This window comes from Anopheles maculipalpis, chromosome 3RL, assembly GCF_943734695.1.
Source record: "Anopheles maculipalpis chromosome 3RL, idAnoMacuDA_375_x, whole genome shotgun sequence".
NCBI classification, from domain to species: Eukaryota; Metazoa; Arthropoda; class Insecta; order Diptera; family Culicidae; genus Anopheles; species Anopheles maculipalpis.
Window position 1 is genome coordinate 44,567,477 of NC_064872.1, and position 23,919 is coordinate 44,591,395.

The 23,919-nt window shown below is 42.4% G+C and overlaps 6 protein-coding genes across 8 annotated transcripts in view; 4 read left to right on the forward strand and 2 right to left on the reverse strand.

The window, feature by feature from the left end:
- Positions 1–5,504, reverse strand: part of LOC126563893 (uncharacterized) — a 28,079-nt gene extending 22,575 nt beyond the window's left edge. For all 3 annotated transcript variants that reach the window (XM_050220683.1, XM_050220682.1, XM_050220681.1), the window contains exon 1: positions 5,389–5,504. In XM_050220683.1, coding sequence (XP_050076640.1) covers positions 5,389–5,478 — 90 coding nt within the window. In that variant the 5' untranslated portion in view covers positions 5,479–5,504. The remainder of the gene's footprint in view (positions 1–5,388) is intronic.
- A 2,588-nt stretch (positions 5,505–8,092) lies between these two features.
- On the forward strand, positions 8,093–9,857 carry LOC126564860 (neuronal acetylcholine receptor subunit alpha-2-like). The gene is made up of 8 exons (XM_050221982.1): positions 8,093–8,156; positions 8,216–8,370; positions 8,429–8,473; positions 8,566–8,675; positions 8,739–9,127; positions 9,202–9,342; positions 9,424–9,608; positions 9,681–9,857. The coding sequence occupies exons 1-8, from the start codon at positions 8,093–8,095 to the stop codon at positions 9,855–9,857; spliced, it is 1,266 nt and encodes a 421-aa protein (XP_050077939.1).
- Positions 9,858–11,646: 1,789 nt separating this feature from the next.
- On the forward strand, positions 11,647–13,398 carry LOC126560658 (neuronal acetylcholine receptor subunit alpha-2-like). Its single transcript, XM_050216615.1, has 8 exons — positions 11,647–11,710; positions 11,765–11,919; positions 11,980–12,024; positions 12,103–12,212; positions 12,283–12,671; positions 12,755–12,895; positions 12,965–13,149; positions 13,222–13,398. The coding sequence occupies exons 1-8, from the start codon at positions 11,647–11,649 to the stop codon at positions 13,396–13,398; spliced, it is 1,266 nt and encodes a 421-aa protein (XP_050072572.1).
- Positions 13,399–14,699: 1,301 nt separating this feature from the next.
- Positions 14,700–16,638, reverse strand: LOC126564375 (2-phosphoxylose phosphatase 1). The gene is made up of 2 exons (XM_050221407.1): positions 16,514–16,638; positions 14,700–16,437 (listed from the first exon to the last, which is right to left on the reverse strand). The coding sequence occupies exons 1-2, from the start codon at positions 16,605–16,607 to the stop codon at positions 14,723–14,725; spliced, it is 1,809 nt and encodes a 602-aa protein (XP_050077364.1). The 5' UTR covers positions 16,608–16,638; the 3' UTR covers positions 14,700–14,722.
- A 2,550-nt stretch (positions 16,639–19,188) lies between these two features.
- LOC126564462 (tudor and KH domain-containing protein homolog) lies at positions 19,189–20,898 on the forward strand. Its single transcript, XM_050221525.1, has 2 exons — positions 19,189–20,436; positions 20,504–20,898. Exons 1-2 carry the CDS (start codon positions 19,191–19,193, stop codon positions 20,896–20,898), a joined length of 1,641 nt encoding a protein of 546 aa, XP_050077482.1. The 5' UTR covers positions 19,189–19,190.
- A 2,140-nt stretch (positions 20,899–23,038) lies between these two features.
- On the forward strand, positions 23,039–23,397 carry LOC126560659 (uncharacterized). The gene is made up of 2 exons (XM_050216616.1): positions 23,039–23,120; positions 23,183–23,397. Exons 1-2 carry the CDS (start codon positions 23,039–23,041, stop codon positions 23,395–23,397), a joined length of 297 nt encoding a protein of 98 aa, XP_050072573.1.
- The last annotated feature ends 522 nt before the right edge of the window (positions 23,398–23,919 follow it).

A 23,919-nucleotide genomic window follows, 5' to 3' on the forward strand; every position in this document is an offset into this window, starting at 1 on the left:
CCGCATCCCCTCCACCACCACAACCCGTGCTAGGATTATTGATATCGGAGGGAAAATGGCGCTGGTACGATTGCTTGCCCTTCCGTCGGTTTTGCCACTGGCCTAAACGAAAACCTCATTCTGAAACAATGCACCAGCCAATGCATCACGGTGATTCGGAAAGCGTGATCGCCGGGGTTTGTTCGGAGATGGCGAGAGTCATCTGCAAAATTTCACCAACTAAAAGATTCACTGGCAAACCTGTATTTTCACGGCAAATCACTGACTGTATCTTTCTGGAGAATGTGATGGATGCGCTAGCCGCTAGCTGTTGACTGTTGAAATTAATTAGACAGCGCACGAGTCGCGAAAGTGACATTAGCCGTGAGGAAATATTGACATTCTGCGCTGTGGCACACAGAAGGTGCAGCCATCATTTACGACGGGAAGCGGCTTGGGCTGGATTGAAAAGTGTGTTATGGGTTCTGTGTTTGGTAAAAGAAAAAAAAAAGGACTTGGATACAAAACAAAAAAAAGAAAATTTTCCGTAAGCCAATATGGCCACATGACCAAATGACGCCATGTTTTCATTAGTAGGTGATCGATTGGACGGTCCTCAAAAGCAAAATGAAGATAATACAAAACATTACACTCACGGTGTTCCCTTTCGCATGAAACAATTGTCCCTTGCGTAATCAATAATGATTTGCGGTCACCTACCCACCATCATTGATCAACTGAATATGGGAAGGATGTTACCAAAATCTAACAAACATACGCTAGCATACGCCCACCCCCCCGTAAAACGGATGACGGATGCTGTTGTTGATGTAAAGATGATCACAGATTGTCCGAAAGTCACACCAAACAGCGGAAGAAAAGTAAAAGTTTTCCCTCTTCCATCGTTTACTACCATGCTCATCATCCTCTTTCCGTCTCACGCATCAGCTTCGTGCGACACCCGGCAACAGTGAACGATCGCGCCGTGAGATGGATGAGCAGCTTGCTTACGTAAGGCCGAACAATTATTTCAACGCACTTGCTTACCGACTTGTCTGCGCTGGTCACTTGACGTTGGTGGCGTCCCATTTTGGGACGTTTTCCGCTGGGAGTAAGCTTACGGTCCAATCATGCCGGAAACCACATTCCTGTCTGGCATCACACTGAATCGCCGTATTACGACGATCTCCAAACCCGCACCCTAACGGAGGCGATTGGTTGGCATTTCGCCCATCTTCCTACCGTGGTTAGACGCTTGAAGCTACTTTATGATTGATTTAATCGCAATTTAATTTTACAACGATAGTTTAATGGTTCGTGCGAAGCGCTATATACCGCCCCGGAGGGCAGTGATTAGTGGTGAGAAAAATCAACGGGCGGAAAAAGGATTGCTCCCATGGGTGGTGTGATTGACACGACCCATTATGGTACACTCCCAGCGTTTACTTTATTGCTTGCTTAATTTAAACACTACAGCACTCCAGCCGCCGATACCTAGTGATTAAATGAACAAATTATTCAATTCATATTAATCCTGCGTTGATACAAGTTTTAACAACTTCAACATTTAACTAAACATTAATAATTGATATTTCGATACCACAACGTGTGCTTTCAATTATCAACACGGTACTGTTTCATGTCTGCTTTCAAGTTAAATTCCAACCAACGCTCTAAAGATCCATTTTCTCTTCGCAATCCATTTTTTTTAATTCGCGACCCGGCTCAGTCAACCGTGACACGTGGCGCTGTAAATTGTTCTCCATCTCATCACGCATTGGCAATAACACGAATAACCCGTGAACAGATCCATTTACTTTTTCAAACCCATCGCCGGCAGCGCAATCCGGTATGCGATTGCGGTGTATCGTAAAAGTGAACCACAACAAATCATTCGCCCAGTAATGAAAATCAACCGTTTACATCCGTTTGGAGAACCGTTTTTCGGTTGATCCTGCCCCTTGCACAGAAATATGATGTGATAATGTTTGGCGGTTAAAAATAAGCCCGCCACAATTTCACCGCCGTTTGGTCACTCCGTGCAGTGGCAGAGTCCATCCAGAAGGTGGTTCGCTTCGTTCGGATAAAGAAATCCGTTTCCCTTCGACATGGTGTCTGACTGAGTTGATGTGTTTATCTTGCGGTGTGTTACGGTGGTAAGGCGCCACCCGTTCCGGTGCGGTGCGTTTGGGGGAGGGCAGGCCGTCATGTAGCTACCACCATCGGACGGATCGATTAATTGATGATTGCAAAAGGGGGGTTGCTTCATCGTGTGTGGAGTAGTGTGTTGCTTTTCGCCTATTTTGCTATCCGTTACCGATCACTTACTCGGACCGTTAAGCATCATCGGACTGCTGCAGCAGTGCGTTTTTCGCAGCAGAAAAGTAAGATGGTGTATGGTTTTCGATTTATTAAATCCAAAAACACATTGCACATCTTCATGCCCAGAAGGTTCGTAGCTAAGTCACGACAGACGACGAATTGCTCTTCTTTACGTCTGATGCCACCTTGGTTTTGCATTCCTTCAAACCTGTGCTCCACATGTAAGCTTTTTCTATGGGACGTTCATTGAGCTGTTTGTCGAAATCGTGTCCAACCGCCACGGGAGGGTTGCGTAAAGTTAAAAACACGATGCGGCATTTCGGTTAAGATGGGCAGCACAATCGAAGTATAGCGGCTTATTGCGACATAATGTCAGTAAAACGATGGTGCAATCGGTCGTTTGCTGTCGTTTGGAACTATGCATATTTCAATAATACAATTATATTTAGCACCAAAAAAAACTTCAAAACATTGTCATCTGTTTGTTAAATATATATTTTATAAATTGTGTGGCACAAGCGAAATTGGCACAGCACAGCACCGACGAATGGTCGGTCGATTCATGTAAGTTGAGGCTCTTGATATGCCAAAAATGTGCGTTTGTCATGTGTCATGTTCATCGCGTACAAGAACAGGTTCATTTTTGGAGAAATTTGGCGGCGTGCAAAATTGCCTTCGCCCGAAAAAGGAATGTGCACGCGCGAAGTAGGACAAGCAGGAAGCGAAATATAAAAGCGAAAAACCCAACACAACAAACTACGACAGTAGAGTGTCGAAAATATAAAAAAAAAAAGCTAAACCAAATGAATGTTTCATGTGTGCAGTTGCGTTCGTGCACGGCGAACACGCTTAACGACATTGATCCTCGCCCGTTGCCGCGCGGCCTGTCGAATCCCCAAAACGTAAGACATGCTGGCTACTGGATGGGGAACAAGTTGGCGAGAAACGAAGCGGCCGCCGTAACATACCAATGAATATTTCACTTTCTTCCAAACACCTTTCTCGAGGAATGGAGAGGAACTTCTTGATGACATTCCGGGACCATCTCTGCGCGATGTGCTTTCGAGGCACATCTTCACGACCACGAGAGTGTGCCCCACCACGGTGCCATTTGTGATCATATGTGTGATAGGGCACTCGCTACTCTCGCGAAGCTTTTCGGTGGGCTCATCGCGCTTTCTGCTTCCTTCTTGTGCCGTACGCTTGTGGCACGTCTTGTTGAAGGTGAAGTACACTGCCACAGGAAACACCCTCCCTCCCCTTAAGCGTCCTCAGTAGGTCACGACGGCGACGACAAAGACGGTGTTAGTTATCGTCACTCGTAAAGAACTTCCTATTGCCGACAGGCAGCTAACGCACAGTCGCATATTCGTGCGGCAGTTTCCACACGTGTGTTTGTGTACAGCTAAACGCGCGTCAAATGATCGTTGATCATCACCCATGATCGTCATCACACCGGTCCTCGCATTCGTTTGTACCCCTCTGCTTCGTTTGGGGAGGCTGTTGTTGGAGTCGATGCGAATCGAAACGATGCTTCGCTCGCTCGCTCGCTGATTCCCCACGAGTTCATTGATCGCACTATCATCTTCACTTTCGGTGGCTGGCAAGGCTGGCAGCGTGTTACGAAGCGAACGCTGCTTGTTGACTCAATGGCAACAATGGCGGACAAGAAGAGCATCCAACCAAACGGGTACCGTTGCTAATGGAGGAATTTTTCCATTTTCCCGTTTTGGTCGTGCCGATGGAGACATTCTCCCATTTACTTTCGGACAAGCACACTAGCGAAGATAGTTGCTAGCTGACGTTTGACACATATCATTTGATACAGCTGGTCAACTGTGTCTACCGTATGAAAGTAGCAACGAAAGTAAAACTCCACCAAACCCTAGAAGAATGTACGAAAATAAAACCCAATGTCTGGCATGATTATCGCGCAACTTCCGAGCACTCGTTCCAAGCAATCAGTCCCAGACAATTGGAACCTGATCCCATCTCTACTTGCTAGGAAAAAGGGTTCGATTGCGCATTAGCAGGTGATTTAAATTTCAAATAATCCAAACCCCCACTAACAAGGAGGGTAAACTTTGCCCGAGTCGCTATTCCGATACTGGCACAAGTTTTAAATGCCGTAAGATCCCGCTGGATTAAATAAACAGGGTCCCCCGTCCAAACAGTGCACGCCGAACGTGATCCTCAGTGCACCGATCACGGAAGATCGCAATCTTCCCGCGCCCACCATAGCAAATAACCTTCTCCCCAAACAATACCCGCCACGGATGGCGTCAGCGCGAATCGCAACGTGAAAGAGAAAATTCGAAACGACCACGAAAGACCTTAAAGGTCAAAGGAAGCAAAAACGGACCCAGGTCGGGCTGCAAACAGTCAATGTCGCGTAAGTTCGTCCGGATCGTGTAACTTCCTTTGGGTCGCTTGGATCCACCTTTTTGGGGAGCTCCATTTCATCGCTTTTTTTTTTCTTCTTCATTCCATTTGAGTGCCAATTGCTGCTGAACTAAAACAAAAAAAAAAGCCCACACACACCAAACAGGCGTCCACTTGCGGTGGAATCCGGTCGTACCCTTTCTGGGCAAGATTTGACTGAGCAACATCACCAAAAAAAAAACGACAAAAAGCGGTGCTTTCGACACCAGCAAACTGATTTCTTTCTCTCCCGGGCGTTGTTTTTTTTTTGAGGGAGCCCACAATTTCGGGACAGACACAGGCTGCATACAGAGCCTTTTCCGTCCGGTTTTTGGCACATCGACGCCCGTTCGACCCTGGTAGACCCTCGTATGTGCGAGATGTCCGGGGAAGAAAGATGGCTGCGTTGTCACAGACCGGTTTCGTTGGGGCCGTGTGTTAAGCTTTCCTATCTTCCCGCTGTTGTGTGTTTGCTCTCTTGCACACACGTTTCCCTACGTCACTCTCCCTGTTTCTCACACTTTATCAATATTGTCTGCTGTTGCTGTTATTGTGCTCGGTGCGGATCAAGTGTGGCAGAATCGGAGAAAGTGAGAGCTGACTTGAAGTCGTCATTTTTTGTTGCTACCGCTGCTGCTGTTGGCGCAGCGCGTCTGTACTACTCACCGGTCGGAATGGTGGAGGCTGCTGTCCGAATCCTTGCGACAGCACACCTGTTATCAGCCCGAGGCCGAACAGCAAAACCGGAAGCTTCATGCTATCAATCTTATCGTTGTTGTCGCTGTTCTTATTCTTTTCACCAGCACACCTGAATAGTCAGCTTCACGAAGCAAAGCGCTAATCCACTAATCAATCTTTTGCACTGTTTACACTGCGCTTCTAAAATTATCCCGAGTGACACAGATTCCTTCCGTTAAGACAACTATGAACCACTCCTGCTACCACGCTTCTGACAAGGATGTTGGCACCAACAAGACTGTGCAAAAGTAACACTAACCACACACGTACGTACACACAAACACTCCACACCCTTCGCAAACACGGCAGGAGAAAATCCTGCGAAAGGGTCAATTAAGATGGAGGACCACAAAAAATATAGTTATCAGCGTTAAAGAAAATCCATCCAAGATCACCGAATGGCGAGACTCCGTCCCAGCGTCCTGTTCGGTGGACGATCAACTTTGAAATGCAAGCAACGTGAGCACTAGTACCGATCGCTAGGCTCCGTGCGGCTACGACCAATTTTCTTGCACGCTGAATGCTGCCAGCACACGAAGAGCAACGTACATTCCCACCAGATCCGACGGAGTCGATTCGCACGGGTTTCGCTAGGCTCGTTTTCGGATAGTGGGGCTCGTCAGCACGCTGTCTTGCTGCAGAGCGCGTTCGGCTTCTCGCTTCCACCGCAAAGTGCACTTTCTCGGCCCATCCATCTATCCAACCATCCATCCATCCGTTTCGGCCCACCCGAACCGATGGATGGGATCTTTCTCTTTCCCTTTCATCTACGTCTTCCGAAACGGTGAAGATCGCGGCGATCCACCTCATCTGCGCAAGAAAGTTCACAGCGGGGAGGTTCACCGTCGTTTTCGTTTTCATTCACAACAAATCCCACTTCGGCGTGATGGGATAGTGCGTCGTTTTTTTTTTTTTTTTTGTGTGTGTACACAGTACCAATCGAGAGCGCACAAGTACACGCGTCATATGCGCGTGCTTAGGTTGCCTCCAATGCGCCCAACTATGGCATGCCATAGTCAATTGGAACACGTGCAGTTGGCCTGGGTGAGATCTTTAAGCTTCCGTAATGTTGAACTCTCCGTTAAGTAATCCAAGGACAAGTTAATTACATTTCATACCTTTACTTCAATATTCAATAGAATTGCTGAAAGATTCTTGAATTATTTTAAGCTGTTTCGACAGATGGCTTAAGGTTAAATTACTGGGCGTATTTATAATGTTAACTTTAAATTTAAAAACTTTACGCCGTACTACATATTGCAAAGTAATCAAGAAGTACTAGCACGATCATTTTCGCTTTAATGCGTCCTTACATCAGTGCTGTACTGTATTTATTTTCTCGTTTCGGTACATCGACAGCATTTTGTAAAATAAATCATCAACAAATTTACATGTTGTTTACTGTCTCATCCTTAAAAATTTGCTCGTAAAATAATAGCAGCTTGTTTTTTGGCTGTCGTTAGCAATTCTTTCCCTCAAGCTTACCTCCAACGAATAATCAAGCATTTACATTCAATATTTTTGCGTTCACTTTTTCCCGATTCGCACACGCTCAATGTTTTTGTGTTATTGTGCACTATTAACTACAATTCATTCACTTTTTTTTGGTCAGCATTTTCTTTTTCTCTGGTACTGTGGATTTTTGTTGACGGGCAGTTCAATTTTGTTGAATAATTTAAACTCTATTCGAAAGCCAACTGTAGGCCGTCTTACGCAATGAGGCCAGGTCTGTGAATCTTCAGCAGACACGTACAGAGCTATCGGTTCAGTGGGAGAAGTGAATCTGCGAACTTTTAGCCACTGCTGGTTTAAAATAGAGTTGCAAGACGATCATTCATTTGAAACTAAACACTAGTAACGGTGGTCAGTAAACGTCGGTTGGATTTATCCAATTTACCGTCACTATCTGTCATGAAGAGGAGTACGATGATTAATTTAACGCTTCACAAAAATAATTGAAAGATATCTTATCGAAAATTTTAACACATCAATCTGTAATTTTGAGTAATTAACTGGAACACCAAATAAATGTTATGACAAAAAAGTGCGTCCCTTAGTTTAGAAGTATAAACTTCCCTAAAGAGTACCGATCGATTCTTGCATGCTTACTAAAAACTGGTAGAACAAATACCAAAAAAAAAAATTGGACTCTTTCAATGATCATCGTTGTTTCTCAGGAAAAAAAAATGTTCTAATAACGCGATCTTGTGACTGAAAGTTGCCGATTCCTGTGCTAAGCTATGTAGCCTCAAAGATTACGAACGCGTACTATCAAATCAACTTCATTAATTATCAACAGTGAGTTTTCCAGGAGTTCTCGGAATATTCTTCTGGAGCAACAATGCCCGGGCATCAAGCGAGCGTTTGACCAGTGGAAGTCTACCCACTGGAAATACGAGAACGTACATTGTCAACTGGTTTCCTACGTACCTTATCACAACATATCATATTACTGCAAATACGTCATGTACGATCAAATCATAGAGTTGGTATACTATAAAACTCCATGCATAACGAAAACAACACTACTAACAGTTGGTCTCCTTATTGGACCGTTTTCACAAAGTTCGCTTACGAAATAAGCTAACAAGTTTTACTTTTCAAACACATTTATCTTATCTTTTTGGCAAAAATGGGAAGTGTTATCCTAATGCTTACGATATTGTTACTAGTGCTAGTGCTGTTGCAAACTGCAAGTACGGAAATTCTGGAATTATTTTGCAGTAATTTTACTAACGATCAGAGCATTTTGCAGACTCCTACATGTGCAATAAAGAAACGAGCAATGCGGACAATTTGCTCAAGCAACATCTGCTCTGTAACGGTTACGATCCTAAGATACGGCCTGCTAAAAGTGAATTCGACACGATCAACATAACCGTGATAGCTTTTGTGTATAATTTTGATGTCGTATGTATTGATTTTGGAAATTCAAAATGCATTACGCTGATAATCGTCTATTTCGTAGGAGATATACTCAAGCACGATGGATGTGCAAATGAAATACTGGATGGTAAGAGGAGGAAGCAGCCTTCTTAAATGATCAACTATTTACATCGGTTTTGTTTCTAAATGTTTCTTTCTTGTTCGTTTGATCATACGAAGATATGGAATGATCCTTCGTTACGGTGGAACGCTTCTGACTGGTCCAATATTACTATGTTACGTCTCAAGACGAACGAAATTTGGTTTCCACAATTCGAACATATTAACGCGTAAGTACTCAACCCCAAATCGAACGGTAATTGAATAATTGATACAATTCTCTATCTTTCAAGCGATTATGAAGGAGAACCGGCTTTATCCTGTTCCAATCCACATTGCTCACTGTACGATACAGGAAGAGTAGTATGCGTACCCATTTGTTCCATTACTACCTCCTGTACGATAGACTTTTTGCGTTGGCCTTACAGCACAATGGAATGTCAGTTGTGGTTCTCGAACCATGATAAGGAGCTGATAGATGAAATTAATTTTGTTCTGGAGAAGAAATACATCGCCACATACTACACTAATGAACATGGAGATTGGTGTATGCCTTCGTTTCAAACCAACCAAACAATGTTGGACATCCCAGGAGCTACCAAACGATCGGTCTTGTTGTGGAAATTTGGATTACGGCAGACTCCTTATACTGCATTAGTAACGATATACTTTCCAACATTCGGTAATATAGCAATGTTTCATATCCAAGGAATGAACATCACGTTGTGACACGCATTATTCATATTCTTTTTATAGTTCTAGTAATGTTGAATATTTTCATCTGCTGGTTGCATTCTCATGCGAGTGAAAAGACGAAGATGATTTTGTTATCTTTGGTGTGCCACTCTCGTCTTCTTAGTGACATGACAGTTATCTCCTCTGATGTACCAACCTGCTGTATGTACAGAAACAAACTAGAGAGAATGAGGAACATGTATCATTAATAGTTGAACTTTGTATGTTTCACTGGATTTTTAGTGATTTTTATGCTCACTTCGATGGTAATGACTGCGCTGTTGTTTGTGATCACACTGATCCTTCGCTGGCTGAACGATCTTCATTCAACTCCACCAAAAATTATCAAACGTTGGACGGTGGGGCTTACTAATACGCGAGTGATGGATTGGTTTCTCCGGACTGAGTATCTTAGTCTTGTACACAAGGTAATGAACACTCAAATGAAATACTTTTACTCTTACTGAAGACTCTTACACTATTTTTTCGCATTTTTCCAGCCTATTGCAATTACCAACTATGTCGAGCTAAGGGACTGGCCAATGATTGTGAGATTAGTCGATCGTTCCGTATTCGTGTTGTATGCATTCATATATCTATTGCTCTTCTGGATATACATTCCATTGCAGCATGATAAATATGACTCCGATGATGTTTTCGGTCTTTGTGCTAGTTGAAGGAATATTGGTAAAACAAAAATACTTTATAACGGCTTAGACAAAAAATATATAAATAATCAAACAATTTTTTAAAATGTATACAAAACGCAACAAATGATGAAGGGGCCGGGCCGGTGGAGGAGTGACATCGATGCCGGTCATTGAACGATACGACCGGGATTCAAATCCCATCCGTACCGTCCCTCTGCAGTGATGAATGACTATCCAACTACGTCGTATCGGCAAGTCTAGTAAGCCATTCGATGTCCGGTGTGACCTTACGGTCGTTAAGCCCAAGAAAAAGAACAAATGTTGTGATTTCACATCTTTTAATGTAGAGTTTAAAATAAATTAATAGCAATGTAACATTTTTAAACCATTCTTCTGCATTATTGAAACTACAACAGGCCATGCTCTGTTAAACACTAAGACGCAAAATAAAGTCAACAAATTTTACATTTAATTTATTCAAATCCCATCCGAGCCGTTCCCCTGTATTGAGGAATTACTACCCAACTACATGGTATCAACAAGTCTAGAAAACCATTCTGTGACTGGTGTGATCTTATAGGTCGTTAAGTCACGAAGAAGAAGAAAAGGAATAAGATATACTTATAAGATATACATTATTGAATCAAACGTAACAATTTTTTAATGTTTTTTTACACGAGTGCCTCAAAAGTTTTAGGTTTTACTATTTATCTCTTCTTTAACAAGATTTTTGCCATCATGTGTTAATATTGTTATTCGATTGGGGCGATCCTATTGCACTGTAGGATAGTTGGGACGGTTCCGAACAAAAAAAAAAAGACTAATATAGAATCCCATCCGAATAATCCTCCCATACGAAGGACTGCCAATCCAGCTAAGGTAAAATCACGTACAGCCAAAGCAGAACAGATATTTCGTACAGCGGCTAAAATCGTAGAACGTATACAGTTTGCATATTACGAGTTCTGAAAGGTTAATTTAGCCCTTTTGAGGTCCTAAGCGGAAATCCCCCTTGGTGGAATTGAGATCGGGACACTATCAAGAGTGTTGTGCGTAGGTGAGCGGAGGTGCCATTGTTGATGATGATGATGGTGAGGGGGGGGGGGGGGGTTCAGGCGGAAGCAATCGGGGCCCCATCGATCACACCCGCCAGTATTTACATAAACCATTTAGTTTTGGAGTTTAGCTCGGTTCCCCCTTCGAGGTGGAGGCCCTATGCGACTGCTCAGTTCGCTTATAGGTAAATCCGTCTTGGGGGTGGACTACGTTGGACGCTGTGCGCTGTGAACTCAAGTCGCTAACCTCTAAAATTTTACCACCTAGAAGCTGTATGTTGTGTGACTGCTGGAAAATCGCCTAATCTCACCCGGGCTACTGTCAGGTCTTAGTATATAAGTACCGGACGTAGAGGATTGTCGTACCCGTTGTGGCTCCTCTGAAATGTATTGAGTACCTTTTTTCTTTTTGACCTGCTTCAAGAGGGTCCCACCTGGTTCGTTGAATTCAATAAAAGCAATTAATAAATTAACAAACGCATCATGTTCATTACTACTTCAAGTTTGCGTACGTCATTTAGTACAATTGCTGGAAGGAAATACGAGAGTATGTTTTTTTATCTAATTTATCAAGAATTTTATCAGAAGATATCATATAACTAAAGTATATACGTCATTGGCGTGAAAATCATGCAGTAGTATAGTATAAAAATCTATTTCTGTAATGAAAGTAATTCTACTAGCAACCAGCTAGCCCATAAGATTAGTCGCACAAAGTAAAACTACGAGTTCATGTAGTTCGTATCGAAAGCTCATCCAAAATGGAAATTGTGAATCTTATACGTTGTACATTGTTCCTAGTTTTTATTATTTTGAAACCTGCAAGTACGTCCTTTTACATTATCGAGTATGTTTATTTACTACCTATTCCTTTAACAGGCTCTATTACGTGCAAAAAAGAAACAAGTAATACGAAAAATTTGCTCAAGCAAAACCTGTTTTGCAACGGGTACGATCCCAAGGTACGACCTGCAAAAAGTGAATTCGACACAATCAAAATTACTTCGACTGCCTTTGTGACTGAATTTGATGTTGTAAGTATATTTTGCTGAATTCATGGCATACAACTACTTATGCTTCAAGATTTATTTCAGAAAGAGTATAGGCGGGTCTTGAAAGTTCAAATACTTTACCACATGGTAAGCGAAATAGACTTGCTGAACGTTTAAGCTTCTAGAAGTATTCTTACTATTTTCATTTATAAATTTTTGGTGCAGGTTTGGGCCGATCGTTCATTAAAATGGAATTCTTCTGACTGGTCTAACATTACCGTGCTGTATCTCAACAGAAAAGAAATTTGGCTACCGCAGTTCGAGCATATTAATGCGTATGTGTTCATCGGGAATAATAGTAAAAAAATAATTGTTACATTATTCGTGTATTTTGTTTCTCTCAAGCGGTCATAGAGAAGCATCATCTTTAGGTTGCCACCATCTACAGTGCAAGTTACAGGAAACTGGAAGGATCGTTTGTTTAACAATTTGTACACTCACTGTTGACTGTTCATTAGATTATTCCCGTTGGCCGTACAGCACAATGGATTGTCACATGTGGTTCTCGAATCACGATAAAGAGCTTGTGGACGAAATTAATTTCTTCCCGTTACGAACATTTATGGCTTTGTCCGAAAATCCTCATGCAAACAAGTGGTGCATGACGGCATTTACCTCGAAGGAAACCACGCTGGACATTCCAGGAGCTACCGGGCACACCGTTCAGGAATTAGGTTTCAGTCTACAACACACACCCCATACTGTATTAGCAACAATATACTTTCCAGCATTCGGTAATTTACTACAATGTATAATGTTTCAGACCAAAGATCTTAATCACTCTCTTGAAATTTAAATTTTTATTTTCTTTACAAAGCTCTCGTAATGTTGAATATTTTTGTCTGCTGGTTACAATCTCCGACGATTGAAAAGACGAAGATAATTTTGATATCTTTGGTGTGCCACTTCGTGATTCTCGATGCCATATCAATACGCTCGATCGTAGTACCAGACGTGGGTATGTCAGACAAAGATTTCATGTAAAAGAAAATGTATCATAAACTTCAAATCATCATGAAAATCTTAGTGCTATTCATAAATACATCAATGGTGTTGACTATGCTGTTGTTTGTGATCACACTGATCCTTCGCTGGCTGAACGATCTTCATTCAACTCCACCAAGAACGATCAAACGTTGGACGGTGGGGCTTACTAATACGCGAGTGATGGATTGGTTTCTCCGGACTGAGTATCTTAGTCTTGGACACAAGGTAATGAACACTCAAATGAAATACTTTTACTCTTATTGAAGACTCTTACACTATTTTTTCGCATTTTTCCAGCCTATTGCAATTACCAACTATGTGGAGCTAAGGGACTGGCCAATGATTGTGAGATTAGTCGATCGTTCCGTATTCGTGTTGTATGCTTTCATATATCTATTGCTCTTCTGGATATACATTCCACTGCAGCATGATAAACATAGCATAAAATTACGGAAACATCTGTGCTCCAATTAAAACAGCCATAAATAATTTCACTTCTTATTGCTATATTTGTAAATAAAACGATCTTTGGAAACTAGCAAAGATTTGATGTAGTTGCAAGGAAAAATATAATTAAATCACAAACAACAGCTTGCTTTCCATCGTCTCAATGTTCTAATATAAAGCATTTGTTGGAATATGCAATTTATGTCTAAGAGCTGATTAGGTGTGTGACTTGAATTTGCCTGAAGGCTAAATAATCAAGTTCATGTAAATTTGATTCTGATTTTCATAGAACTGGAAATAGACAAGAAAAGTTTAGCACCTTCTCAATTCTTTTAAATTGAATACCGTGCATATTCATGTATAAAATAAAGATGTTTTAGGAGAAATTGTCCATTAAAAACAATGAGTCATCAATTACTCTATCAATTACGTGAGTGTAATTCTTTGACAAGATAATTTTGAACAACCAGAGAAGAGGTCTTGTGGGTGATTCATACCGCCACTAGTCTTCCTCACGGCAGGATCGGTCACCAATTCCCTAATCGGCTGCGAGACATGAATAAATTTATTGTGCGAAAACATGGCCGGCTAAGCCAAAAAATTTCACATTATTTGGAATGAGGAGTTCCAAATTTTGATCCTTCAACAATTACTTCAAATTGCGTTTACCATCCCAATATGTCCAATACAAAGTACAATAATGAGAAAATTGTACAGCTCATAGAATTCCTTTTTATTGCGGTACCTCCATCGTCCTTCCATCTCCATCTCCTTATCGTCTTTATAAAATAGATAAAGAGATGCCACTACATATTTGAAAATTCACCATTTCTTAGAAGAAAAATATCCACGTTTGTAATCAGTGGGTTATTATATTATTATATAAAGTTAAAAATAGCATCTTTTCATTTTAAGGAAGCCTCTTTATTTTTACCACAATTTTGAGATTGGCTTATATCGATCTGTAAACATCATACATCTTATCTATAAACATTTATAACATTACAAACATTCAAAGAACGATGTTGTCCTTCCGTTACTGATATGTATCGTTTTCCATGGCATTGAGTTACTAATTCTTTGTAGAAGTAATCTTTCTCTTTTGTCACTAACCCTATTGAGCAAGCAAAACTAAATTAGATAACTAATTTCAACTGTCAACGAAGAAGGAAATGATATAAAACCAACAAATTTAACAACTTCTTAATAAAAATTATCAACACTACTAAGTTATCACAGCTGAGAAGTAAAACGTCTTCCAGTTTAAACCCAAACGCATTAAATGTACTTCAACACAAAAGACACCGTACTGTTTTGTTTACCCTTTCAATATTAACGCGCCTAAAGTGTTCTAAAAAAACCCTTCCTGCTTTGTCTGCGCCAGGCAAGCATCCTTGTAGTTAGTGGCATTGAGTGACAGAAAGTAATCGTCGTGAATAAATCGAATAATGTTTTCGATCGGACACAGATGACCCCGGCCGCCGCGTATGCCTCTCGGTACATTTAAACTTTTGCCACTTTCGCATACATCTATAGTGTTCGTGACGTCGCGGCCATTGTAAACCAAGCGAAAGTAATACTGCGTATCCTTATCGCTTTTGTACACCTCGAAGGCCATTCGCGAGGCGTACGGTATGAATGGATTTTCCAGCTGTACACCCAGCGAGGCAATCAAATATTCAATCGTTTTATCGTGCCCAGAGTAAAGCACAAATTTCACCCGGTCTCCCGAGATCATCCGCAACATGTATGCAACGATGTTCCGCATCAGCCCATACGAACGCAGTAGTCCCTGTTGACGCATCGATTGGCTGTACAGTTCCTTCATGCCGGCCCAGTGAATGTAGGACATTAGTGCGAGCACATGACTCTTCTCGACGCATCCTTCAATTTCCGGTTCCTGCTCAGTAGTGTCCGAATCGTCTGGCTGTTCTGTGTTGATGGAAGGACCGGACCCACCGCCACCACCGAGAGTTGGTTCATCCAGATCGATGTTAATAACATCCAGCCCAAGTGGGTCCTGCGTTGAACTGACGGGTACACTAGATCCATCATATCGACGCCCATCTGCTGCCTGCACATTGCTGTGAATCTTCCGGCAAGGCAATGGGGCACCGTGACAGATATGGGCCAGCAGTGCATCGCGTATTTCAAATGGGTTTATCTGTTGCCCCGCTGCCTGTGGATTCTGAAGCAAAGCTGCACCTATCCACTGAACTATCGCGCCAATGGCCGGATGTTTTGCCAGATGGCCGTTCATCTCGTTAGCAAGCTGTTTCTTCAGCTTTTCCGCCTGCGGACAGGCACAATCAGCGAAGCAATAGGACAAGCTATGGCTTTCCTGTATTTGCATTGCGAGCCATTTCTCTGGTGGAAGCATACCAAACAGCAATGCCATAGCCGATTGAAACGTTCGACGATATCGCGTGGAGTAGATGACGACATCATCTACTACGTACTGAAAACCAGACGTTGGATTTGAGGCACCAGCACCATCCGAGCCATTGTAGGGTGTCGTTCTCTGTGTGCTCATCGGAACACGTGCGTATAGACCAAGAGCATTTGCGTAAGCTTGTCGAACGATATCACCTACGTGCAGCATCTGTGCAATTCCTTTCTGAGTTAACTGCGCCAACAGACATACCTTTGCCGCTGCAGGAAGTAATGGAAATCCGTGGAATGGGCCCGTTTTCATCCAGTGTCCACCGCTAGTACTGCTCGTAGTAGTATTCTGCAGAAAGTTGATATATCTCGCCAGGGTGAGATCGTTTTCGTAGCCACAATCTACCTCGTTGATACCTCGCACATGTGCCATTGGTCCACGGTCACCATGACGTATCAGCAGCAATACACCCTGCAATGTCCAACCCTCCAGGGATCCACCTTCTTCTCCCGGTACAATTGCAAACGGATGCGTACAGTCGGTCTGATTGATCTCCTTTATTCTGTGTCTGCCAGCCGGATCACCTTCCCCCACCAGGTATGATTCCGTCTTGCGATATCCGAAGCTTTTCGCACTCAAAAGATTGTTACCGTTTTCAATTGAACCGATGTATTTGTACATGCCTGCCGAAATAATCCGTAATTTACAACGCAAACCACTGATTGTGCTGCAAAATACATTAACACTATCACAACTCACCTGCTATTAGCAAAAATATCCAAATGCTCAATATAAGATAGCAGTACAGCGTTCGATGTTGCAACGAAAACCTAGCAATTTCTTTCAACAGCATTTTAACGAACGTATCGCTACTGCACCCCGGAAAACTCTTAACACCACTTATGTTCCTTCGAATATGGGTGTGTGTATATGTAAATTTTAGGCACAGTTAAAGTTATGGAATAATGTTTTACCAACAAACAAGCTTTTTCTGACATTTGATGAATGTTTTCTTTGCAACAAGCATGTAATTCTGTTTTCTCTTGTTGCGACTGCGCAACATTTTCTACATTTTTTTCGTCCTTTCAGAAATACGTTGCGTTTGAAACGTTAAGATGTTTTTCTATGAACTGGATTATTGAATTTCTATTTAGTTACAACAACTGATTGCTATTTATTTACAACGAAGATGTGTTTTGTTGTTAGTGAAATAAACAGTTCAATACATTTTAGCAAGAACACGGATAACTTTACAAATCTAAGATCTGAGTCCTTTAAAAAAAACTCCAAAGTGTAACGGATAAAAATGTTAGTTTTGTTCTTAGATTTTGCTCTACTATCTTCTTATTTATTTTGATCTGGAATGCCTTATGAGCTCTTTTTCTGTGATATGAATTAACCACCCTTCTTCTTCATGGGGCTTAACGACCTTCTAGGACACACCGGGCATCAAATTGCTTACTAGACTTGCCGATACCACGTAGTTGGACAGTCAGTCATCATTACGGGGGAATGACCCGGATGGGGTTTGAGCTCCGATCCTGCCGTGTAAAGACCGGTGCCGAATGGCACTCCTCCACCGGTCCACTCCAAATTCCAGCCATGTCTGTTTCCCTGTGTAACATGAATGTATCTGACCTATTAGTTACAGACAGTCCTTGCTGTGGCACGAAAGTTTCCGTAAAGGACAGGCACCGGCACCAAATTTTTTTTTCTTCTTTTCTTCTACATCTTCGAGAGGTTTTTGACCTGTCCTTGTTGGCTTTCTAGACTTATTTTACCCGTAAGTTACGTTAAATCCGTCACACATAATTTAGTCCTGCGTTTGGGGAGATGATTCGGATGGGATTCAATATCCGGACGGCTACCGTACCACCACCATCAAACCTCCCCGAAATGATAAATTCGAAAAAAAAAATACTATACACACAGCTAATTTTAAGTGTTGCGTTCGTTTAGAACTTTTCAATTTGTCACACATATTTTATTTAACCTTAAAACTTTTGTGCCAGGGAAACATGCTGTATGTTTCCCCAATCGTTTTAGTGGCCATGGTAGAATATGGCTGTTATGGTTTTTGTGACTTACCACAATCAATTGCTGCTATTTCAATCACTTGTTTAGGAACGACTCTCTTCAGTGAAATAGTTTTAAAACTATATATTTAAATCACATGAACACAAAGCCAAACTTGCACTGTTGAAGATCAGCCGATTTGATTGATTTTGTTTGTCTGTTGATGAGTTGACAGCAAAAACGGTCAGAATCGCTGTATCCACCTCCGGCTCGGATGTGCTCGAAAAAGTTTGGCGCGCCTCACCACATCTGCTCGATTCCTTCACTTGACGTTCGCTGCGCTTTATTGACATAAACACAATTCGGCAAGTGTCCGTCTCGTTGGAAAATAAACCACACACGCACTTTCGGCAAACACGCTGTGGTTTTTCCTTTTTCCTCACGATTTATGTGACCAAAGTGTTCGCTTTTGCAGTTTTAAATTGTGTTAAGCATAGGTGAAAAGAGTGCCAAAGCAAAGCGTTCAAGTTTGTGAATTGATCGGGAAAGTTTCTGTGGTTTTGTATAACTTGCGGAAGGAGTTGCAACCGCAATGTGAATTCCATAAAGACGAACGTGTTGTGACGCTCTGTGCATCTGTTCTTGTTCATTTTTCTGCAAAAAAAACGTTTCAAAAGGTATGCACAGTAATTTAAGAATACTATTTCCATTTTAGATAGAAGAAAGAAGTTGATAGAAGAAGATAGATTCATCATAGTTGAACGCCGGTGAGGTTGGCAATGTCAAGGACAGAGCAACATATGGACTTAAGTTTTTTTTTAGATTGCAATCATTGTCGATGCACTTTTCCGAGTGTTTCACCTGCATAGAGCTCACAAATCTAGTAGAAAAAGTACAGCTATGCTTAAACCTCAAGCCTGAGATGCTGTGCAGCATCTTCCATCCCATGTAATGGCACAACTTACATAATGAAATCATTACAACGGTGCTAATTTACATGAGGCGAAGTGATTTACTTACCCACTTGCGCACTATTCGTATCCACACGTTATGTCATAACGCTATTATTAGTCGAACTGGTGTACAAAAAAAGTGTTGACATACGAGATGGCATTGAGAGTCAAACAAAAAAAGCGAATAGCCTTTCCGCATGATTCGTTACTGGTGGTGACGTTCCAATTCATTGCCTTCAATGGGGCTTAAATATCATTCGCCGCGTTCTAGTGGCATTAAAACTGTGCAACGAAGAACGAGCAATACTTTACTAGAACACGTTTAACGAAATCCATCGCGGTCTCCTAAGTTGACGTCAAATGATAAAATCTATTAATATTCCTTGCTTTGGTTACTACGTTTCTTCGCAGGATTTTGTTTGCTGGCCCATAGACAGAGAGGGTACATCCTCGTTTGATACATCAAGATGAAAGCATCCGGTCCTGCAATCCCAATCATCCTGGGACTATCCCTGCTCGGAGCCAGTGGAGCATATCTGTACATGTTGTTCAAAAAGAAGCGTTCCAACTCAACGGGAGATTTGGTGGATTTCTTTGCGAGAAAACCATCCAAAGCGGAACCAGCAACCACGGAACTAATCATATCGAACAGTCTTATTCCTTTGGTTATCGGGCGCAAGGGCTACACGCTGAAACACATCCAGCAAAGCACCGGTGCAGTGATTAGTTTCAGCGATCACGATGGCTCCAGCCAGCGATGCCTCATCCAAGGCCCATCGGAAGCTGTCGTCGAAAAAGCTAGAGAAATGATACTGAAGGAAACAGCCCGGCCGCTCACGATTACAGAAGAAGTGATCGTACCGCAGGCTGCTTGTGGGAAAATAATTGGCCGCTGTGGAGACGAGCTGCAAGAAATTTGCCGTAAATCGATGGCCAAAGTGTGGCTTGAAGGGCGCGCAAGAAGTGAGTCGGAACGTCGTGTGATGATAACAGGTACGGAAGCTCAGATAAAAGTAGCGAAAGAGCTCATCGCACAAAAGGTGCAGGAAGATTGTGAAAGCAGAAAGTTGCTGCTCGACACAACTCTGCAAGCTCGAGAGCCTCGCATACGGACGCCACCATCAAGCTCTGCGCCAACGCCAACACCGAACGATGGGAATAAAAAATCGGTTACATCGGCTTCGAAAACGACTGCCGCCAAACAAAGCACGGCCAACTTTGGTACCGGCCAGATGGAAGTGTTCGTTTCGACCATTGTATCTCCAAGTAAATTTTATGTGCAGTTGGTCGGTCCACAGTCTTTGGAGTTGGATTTGCTGGTACAAAATATGACCGTGTATTACAATCAGAGCCATAACCGTGAGCTTCACCAGCTGCGAAAACCTTACCTAGGGCAGATAGTAGCAGCCGAGTTTAATGCCGACAATAAATGGTACCGGGCAGAAATCAGTGCCATCCTCCCGAACGAATACAAACCCGGCGAGGTAGTACTGGATCTGTTCTTCGTCGATTATGGCGACAATCAGTACACAAATCCAAACGAAGTGTATGAGCTGAAGCCAGAGTTTCTGGCGCCACGCTTCCAGGCGATAGAATGTTTCCTAGCGAAAGTAGAACCGATGCAACAGTCCAACCCGATTCCATCAACGGCCGCGTCCGGAGAAGACGAATGGGATCCGATAGTTGTGAACAGATTTGAGGAGCTAACGCACGGTAAGTACAAAGGTTTTCTCTTAACACGTTTCTTCTTTTCACTTCCTTTTGCTTCCTTCAATTGCAGTGGCTCAATGGAAAAAGATAGTCTCGAAAATTGTCACGTACCGGAATGGTAAGAGTCCACTGCATGGGCGCGAGTCATCGCCCATTCCGGGTGTGGAACTGTACGACACAGCACCAAATGGTACAGATCTCATCAACATCGGACAGGAGCTGATTGCCGAAGGATTGGCACGCAATGCAACATACGACCGAACGGATGAACTATCAAGAAGTCAACTGTTTCGATTGGGTTTAACGAATGGCGGCTCATCGCAGTCATCAAGTATTGAGGACAAAAGTGCTTCTAGTAGTACGTCTGCCTCGACAGTCGTATCGTCCGGGAAGCATACAGGCCCATCGCTTGAACAGCAACAACACCAGGTGCAGTACAGAAGTTTGGCTAATGGAACACATTAAACACGTATAAAAGTCCCTACAGACTCTGCACACCACAAATGGTTGACCGCTTTATTAAACGTTTGTAAATACGCTTGCCGCCCCTCCTTAGTTCCTGTTGCTCTTGCGATAGTTGTGTACTTAGCTCAGGCTAGCGTGCTTTTAATCGATACTTTGAACAAGGAAAAAAATCATTCATATTAAGTTTTAAATCAGTTGTACGAGCCTTTTAGCGTAGGAAGAGATGTTAAAAAAATGGTATTGCCGATGTGCTCTCAATTAAAGAAGAAGCTATGGAAAACAGGCTAACTTATAGATTCTAAGCATGGATGATACAATCAACGTTTATTAATAATTGATAAACATGAGCTTCTATCCAGACAAAACCATTGTGATGTCGTTTCTAGAACGAACAACGTGTGACGTGTGTGTTACTAAAAAAGTGTATAGATGAAAAAAAGTTGAAGTTAAAGTGCTTAACACTTAACATATCTATATCTGATAGAGCGCGACGTGCGATTAGATGCATTGATCAAAGAACAGTTTTATTATCTCACAAAGCGGTGCCAACATTTGTAAAACAAAGGGTTATTATGAAAGTATGTATGAAGGAAACATTGTTAGGATTTGCCGCAATATTGTATAAGAGTCCGAGAGAAGCTTCATAGCATTTACCAACTTTTCGTTTACCGATGCATCTATCAATCGCACAACGTTTGGCAGGTTCAATGTTTATGTTTATTATACCAAAATCAACGGACCACGTGAGGCCCTCTTGAAGCTGGGCATCAACACATGTTATTTGTTATTTGTAAAAACATGGAGCGCTACATTTACGGTTGGTGACGGTCACAAACAACGTAAAATTCACGGCACATACGTTAAAAAAGTTTAAAGAGTCACCAAACCGGGTACGGTGATCCTCTACGTCGAGCATCGATCTTGCGTGGAACGATATCGATGGCACGTATAGGCTAAGGCCAGATAGTGTTCACGGCGAGTCGATCTGGTTGCCCAAGAGTCCCACAACAAATAGCCTCCGGGCGTTGCAGTTACGTTGATTTAGCGATTCGAGGACCAGTTGCTACTTTTTCGCCACTTTCTTTCCCATTATAATTTGCCAATCATTTTATCCACGAAAGCTAAAGAAAAAGAGTGTTTAAATTATGTACTACATTTAAAATGTTCATTTGTCCAGGTATTCATAAATGTGTAAAGCCACCGCTCAATCAATGCTCAGAATGGACAAATAAAATTATTGAATGAATATTGAATGTGTTGCGAATGAGTAATGATTTAAAATGGCATTCAGTCCTCCATCCACGGTTGCATTCGATCTCCGACAGGTTTGACTCCACTTGATCCAGCCAACGGGTTTGCTGTTCTTCATTACGCCTCTTGACGAACGGGTCGCTGACGAGCACCTTCCTGATGAGGCATGAGTGCGGCATCCTCATCACGTGACCCAGCAATCGTATTCTTCCGGCTTTGACTACCGTCAGGATATCAGCACTGTGATCAGCTAGCTCGTGAATCACTCTCCTTGGCGTCCTCCGTCAGCATAGTCCAGGACTCGTACCTATAGAAGACTACCGGACGTATTACGTGTGCGATATATCGTGCAATTCGTGTGTTGTTTAAGTCTTCTGGAACGCAGGAGTTTATGTAATCCGATAACTCCTCTACCACTTCAAAATTGTCGTCGTCAATTGATACTCTTCTTCCGAATTGGACTCTATCTCGGTCAGAGCGCCTCCTCCAAGCAGGTGTTTTGTCTTCGTCGCATTGATCCTCAATCCAATTCTATTGGCCTCGCGGTAGAGTCTGGTGTTTGAGATATTTTGGCAGTTCCACATCTATTTCAACAGTTTGAAATTTCCCGTGGGCCGCTGCCTTATAGTATCGTAGGCCGCCTTAACGCGGCGCGCCGCCAACGACTGTTTGGCGTTTCATGAAGAAAGCATTTTGTCACACATTATGCACGCTATACGCATGATTGCGCATACCATCAACAAAATATGGTAGGTAAAAGCCGCAACCTTTACTTCCGGGTTTTCCACAATTTCTTTCTCTACGCGCCAATATGTATAAGTAGCTTAAGCTGGCCCAACAGGGCTTTATTCGCGCGGTATAGTTTGTGCAAAGAAGTCGATCAAACAAGATGAAAGGCACGTTGTTGACTTTCATTTTGTTTAGCAGTATTGTACTATTCATCGATGCCATTATTGTGCACGATGATGAAGGTAAGATCATTCGTTTTAAAAGCGCCAACTTGTATCAATTCCATTCTCCTTCTGTTTGTCAGTAGATTACACAAGCCGCGAAAGGCTTTACGATACTAGCCAAGGACAACAGCGACGAGAGTTACCCACGAGGGATGAGAATCCTCGTGCGAATGGATTAAATTTTCACGAGGTTGATGCATTTGGTGATGATTTTGTAGACTTTGGTGCACAAACGGGACCATACGGGGCGTTCACGTGGCACGCCAACTTTCCCGTGGAAGAAGAGCAACGATAAATCAGCGCTGACTTAGGCTGACACTGAATAGAAACAATTCTCCTCCGAGCTACTATTTGGGAAGGTAAATTCCGACCATTTTTTATTATTTAAAACGTAAATTTTATTGGATTTTTCATTGATCTTCCGTTTGCTCTTTCTCCCCGCATCCGGTAGACAAGAACGAGGGGCTTATGCGGTTCGGTTGGGGGTTGTTTTATTTGCTCGTGTATTGTGGATGTGTTTTGTTTTTTTGTTTTGTTTTGTGAGTAGCTTTTTTGCTGCATAATGATTCCTGCGTTGTGTTTGGTTAGACATTTTTTTTACGTTCAAACTACTGCTGCATTCGACGTGCCCTAGAGCTAGCGCTACTACTGCTTCCTTCTGATGTGGCCAAGATACGACGCATCACCTTCTCGCATTTTACCAAACTCCTTCCTGTATCATCGTGCATTCAGGTTTTCCTGCAATTCCGCCCTATCACACAGCACAGCTACGTTTTAATCGAATGCATCTGTTGTGTTACATTACCGTTCCCCGATC

Excerpts from the sequence above, each read along its gene's own strand:
- LOC126564860 (XM_050221982.1), top strand. The coding sequence starts at position 8,093 with ATGGGAAGTGTTATCCTAATGCTTACGATATTGTTACTAGTGCTAGTG. Across the intron at positions 8,474-8,565 it reads TGCAAATGAAATACTGGATG|ATATGGAATGATCCTTCGTT; the intron begins GTAAGAGGAGGA and ends GATCATACGAAG. Across the intron at positions 9,128-9,201 it reads GATATACTTTCCAACATTCG|TTCTAGTAATGTTGAATATT; the intron begins GTAATATAGCAA and ends TTCTTTTTATAG.
- LOC126560658 (XM_050216615.1), top strand. The coding sequence starts at position 11,647 with ATGGAAATTGTGAATCTTATACGTTGTACATTGTTCCTAGTTTTTATT. Across the intron at positions 11,711-11,764 it reads TATTATTTTGAAACCTGCAA|GCTCTATTACGTGCAAAAAA; the intron begins GTACGTCCTTTT and ends TTCCTTTAACAG. Across the intron at positions 12,213-12,282 it reads CAGTTCGAGCATATTAATGC|CGGTCATAGAGAAGCATCAT; the intron begins GTATGTGTTCAT and ends GTTTCTCTCAAG.
- LOC126564375 (XM_050221407.1), bottom strand. The coding sequence starts at position 16,607 with ATGCTGTTGAAAGAAATTGCTAGGTTTTCGTTGCAACATCGAACGCTG. Across the intron at positions 16,438-16,513 it reads GATATTTTTGCTAATAGCAG|GCATGTACAAATACATCGGT; the intron begins GTGAGTTGTGAT and ends TTATTTCGGCAG.
- LOC126564462 (XM_050221525.1), top strand. The coding sequence starts at position 19,191 with ATGAAAGCATCCGGTCCTGCAATCCCAATCATCCTGGGACTATCCCTG. Across the intron at positions 20,437-20,503 it reads ATTTGAGGAGCTAACGCACG|TGGCTCAATGGAAAAAGATA; the intron begins GTAAGTACAAAG and ends CTTCAATTGCAG.
- LOC126560659 (XM_050216616.1), top strand. The coding sequence starts at position 23,039 with ATGAAAGGCACGTTGTTGACTTTCATTTTGTTTAGCAGTATTGTACTA. Across the intron at positions 23,121-23,182 it reads TATTGTGCACGATGATGAAG|TAGATTACACAAGCCGCGAA; the intron begins GTAAGATCATTC and ends TCTGTTTGTCAG.